The following is a 2,319-nucleotide window of genomic DNA, read 5'->3' as shown; positions in this document are numbered from 1 at the left end:
TGGGACTAAAACACCTCCTGAGTCATTTCCCCTACAATACGGACACTAAAAATAGACTATAAGTAGTATTTCAAAATTATATGGGTCTGTCCCAGGAATAAGGTGGCGCAACACCTATATTATGCTATGGATGAAATTTATGAAAGGGCATCTTGTATATTTCATCCATGTCCTTGTAAGTGATCATGGTGGCTCCAAAGTGCTAAAAACTTCACCAGAAACTCCGTTCTTGTTTCGCTTCGCATGCCATCATCTCCATGCTTGATCATACTCCAATGTTCATCCTCCTTGTCCAAGTCAGGCCCTTCATTTCTAAAGAAAACAAACATATCCTATTTAGGCAGCATCATATTCTTATGAACATTAGAATCGTTACCGAGAAATGAAAGTACCTGATAATTTAATTGGCGTGCGCGAGCGCTAGTAATTAGTCCCATGTAAGTAACATTAGTGACTGTGGGTGTAACTATGGTAGTGATGTCCTCATCAGAATTAGTCCTCCCCCTTCTGGTGGGCCGGGCCGAGGACCCTGTTGTCGGTTCCAAAATGGGCCACATCATGAGGCCCATGACGCATAAACGGAAGGATCCAGAAGACTATCATGCACACCAAGAATCTTGATTTCATGGAAGATCCAGTTTCCTCATACGTGGCTGACTAGGATGTTGTAACCCTAGGACATTCGGGTATAACCGAGGAGCTCGAGGAGCTTGGTCTATAGATGGCACATTATAATCTTCGGGTAGACACCTCCACTATGTACTTACTATAACACAATAAATACAAGCAGGCCGTATGATATTATTTTCTCAGAGAGTTGAACCTAGATAAAACTCGTGTCCCTGGTACCATCATACGCTTAGCTTGGAATCCCCTACCTCGAGATCAGCCGGATTTACCTCCGTCAGCCGCTAGCCCCCGCCTGTCCGCCATCACTCTAAAATCAGCCAGGAACGCGAATTTTTTGTATTCGCGAAAAAAATCAGCATGTACCACATTTATGTTCTCACTTCAATTTCTTTTTGTATATCAGTGAAACATACGGAAAATTTGTGTATTCGCGAAAAAAACATTTACAACGCAAAATAAAAAAACATTTACGTTTGCATTAAGCAATATGCAAGTACGCTTTCGTGTTGCGGTCACGGCTTTCGAGTCTGCCTAAATCGGTACAGAAGTAAGAGGCCGTCTGCCCGTCTCACAACGAACCAAACCAGACCAATCTTCGGCGAGCCCATCGGCACATTCTGAGAGCGGAGAGGAAGCAGGAGGCGGCGGATCAAGGAGAGGAGACGAGAAGATGGGTGGCGGCATGGAGGTGAACAAGAACCGGTGGATCGAGGAGTGGAACGCCGGGCGGGAGAACCTCGAGCTCAACTTCCGCTTTACCCGCCGCAGCCTCGCCGTCATCGGCCTCTTCGGCCTCGCCGTCCCCATCCTCGTCTACAAGGGCATCGTTCGCGAATTCGTAAGATCCAGACCCATCTCTGCCCACATCTTGTTCTCTCTTCTCCAAACCCTAAAACAAATCTGGGCGTGTGGTTGGAATGGATGCAGCATATGCAGGACGAGGACGCCGGCCGGCCGTACAGGAAGTTCCTGTGAGCGTCGCCTCCGGTGGATGTCGAGACTCCGAGCCGTCTGCAGGGTTTCGGTCAGGGAGAAGGAATCTCCATTCGGTTTGTTTCCCGTACTGTTGTAGTCAGACCGGCGTATTTTGTTCTCACATGTGCGCGATATGTGTTAAATAAGATGTAATGAAATGCTGTTCTTGCAATTGCTGAAACCTGAGAAGTCTGATTTGGTTAATTTGAGGTGAATATTTGTGTTATGCAATCTTATTTATGCTTGGATTGAATGGGGAGTAATATCAGGCGAGTGTGTGGCCTTCTGACAATATCAATCATGTTTGTGTGCTTAGCTATTAGTTGAAGAAAATGGATTATTTGCCCCACTTCTAACTTTGATCATTTGCCATATTAGTTGAACACCCTGGTATTTAATTTTGATTCTGGGTTTGCAAGCATTGACGTTTTACTGGGCATACCTGCATAGAACTGAGTGTATTGGGAGTTCTATCGAGAATTATGCTATTTCTAAGCAGTTCAGATGATATTTGATTGTTAACTTCATATACACTCGAAGTTCTATTATCTGTTTTCGTTAGGTGCAGTGTCCTATCAGTTTTTACCTTGAACCTCTTCTGGTTTTCGGTCCCCATGAAGGCATTAATCTACTTCTGACTGTTACCTATACTGATATATTTTGAGTCGATGTTTGCTAGATATGATACCTTTATGGCTTGAGTTGTGATCCTCC

The 2,319-nt window shown here is 44.7% G+C and overlaps 1 protein-coding gene across 1 annotated transcript; it reads left to right on the top strand.

The window, feature by feature from the left end:
• The first annotated feature begins 1,172 nt into the window (after positions 1 to 1,172).
• LOC123079177 (uncharacterized) lies at positions 1,173 to 1,831 on the top strand. The gene is made up of 2 exons (XM_044501882.1): positions 1,173 to 1,468; positions 1,558 to 1,831. The coding sequence occupies exons 1-2, from the start codon at positions 1,301 to 1,303 to the stop codon at positions 1,603 to 1,605; spliced, it is 216 nt and encodes a 71-aa protein (XP_044357817.1). The 5' UTR covers positions 1,173 to 1,300; the 3' UTR covers positions 1,606 to 1,831.
• Positions 1,832 to 2,319: the final 488 nt, after the last annotated feature.

This window comes from Triticum aestivum, chromosome 3D, assembly GCF_018294505.1.
Source record: "Triticum aestivum cultivar Chinese Spring chromosome 3D, IWGSC CS RefSeq v2.1, whole genome shotgun sequence".
NCBI lineage: Eukaryota > Viridiplantae > Streptophyta > Magnoliopsida > Poales > Poaceae > Triticum > Triticum aestivum.
The sequence above is the reverse complement of the archived record's forward strand: the minus strand, read 5'-3'. Positions and strand labels throughout refer to the sequence as shown.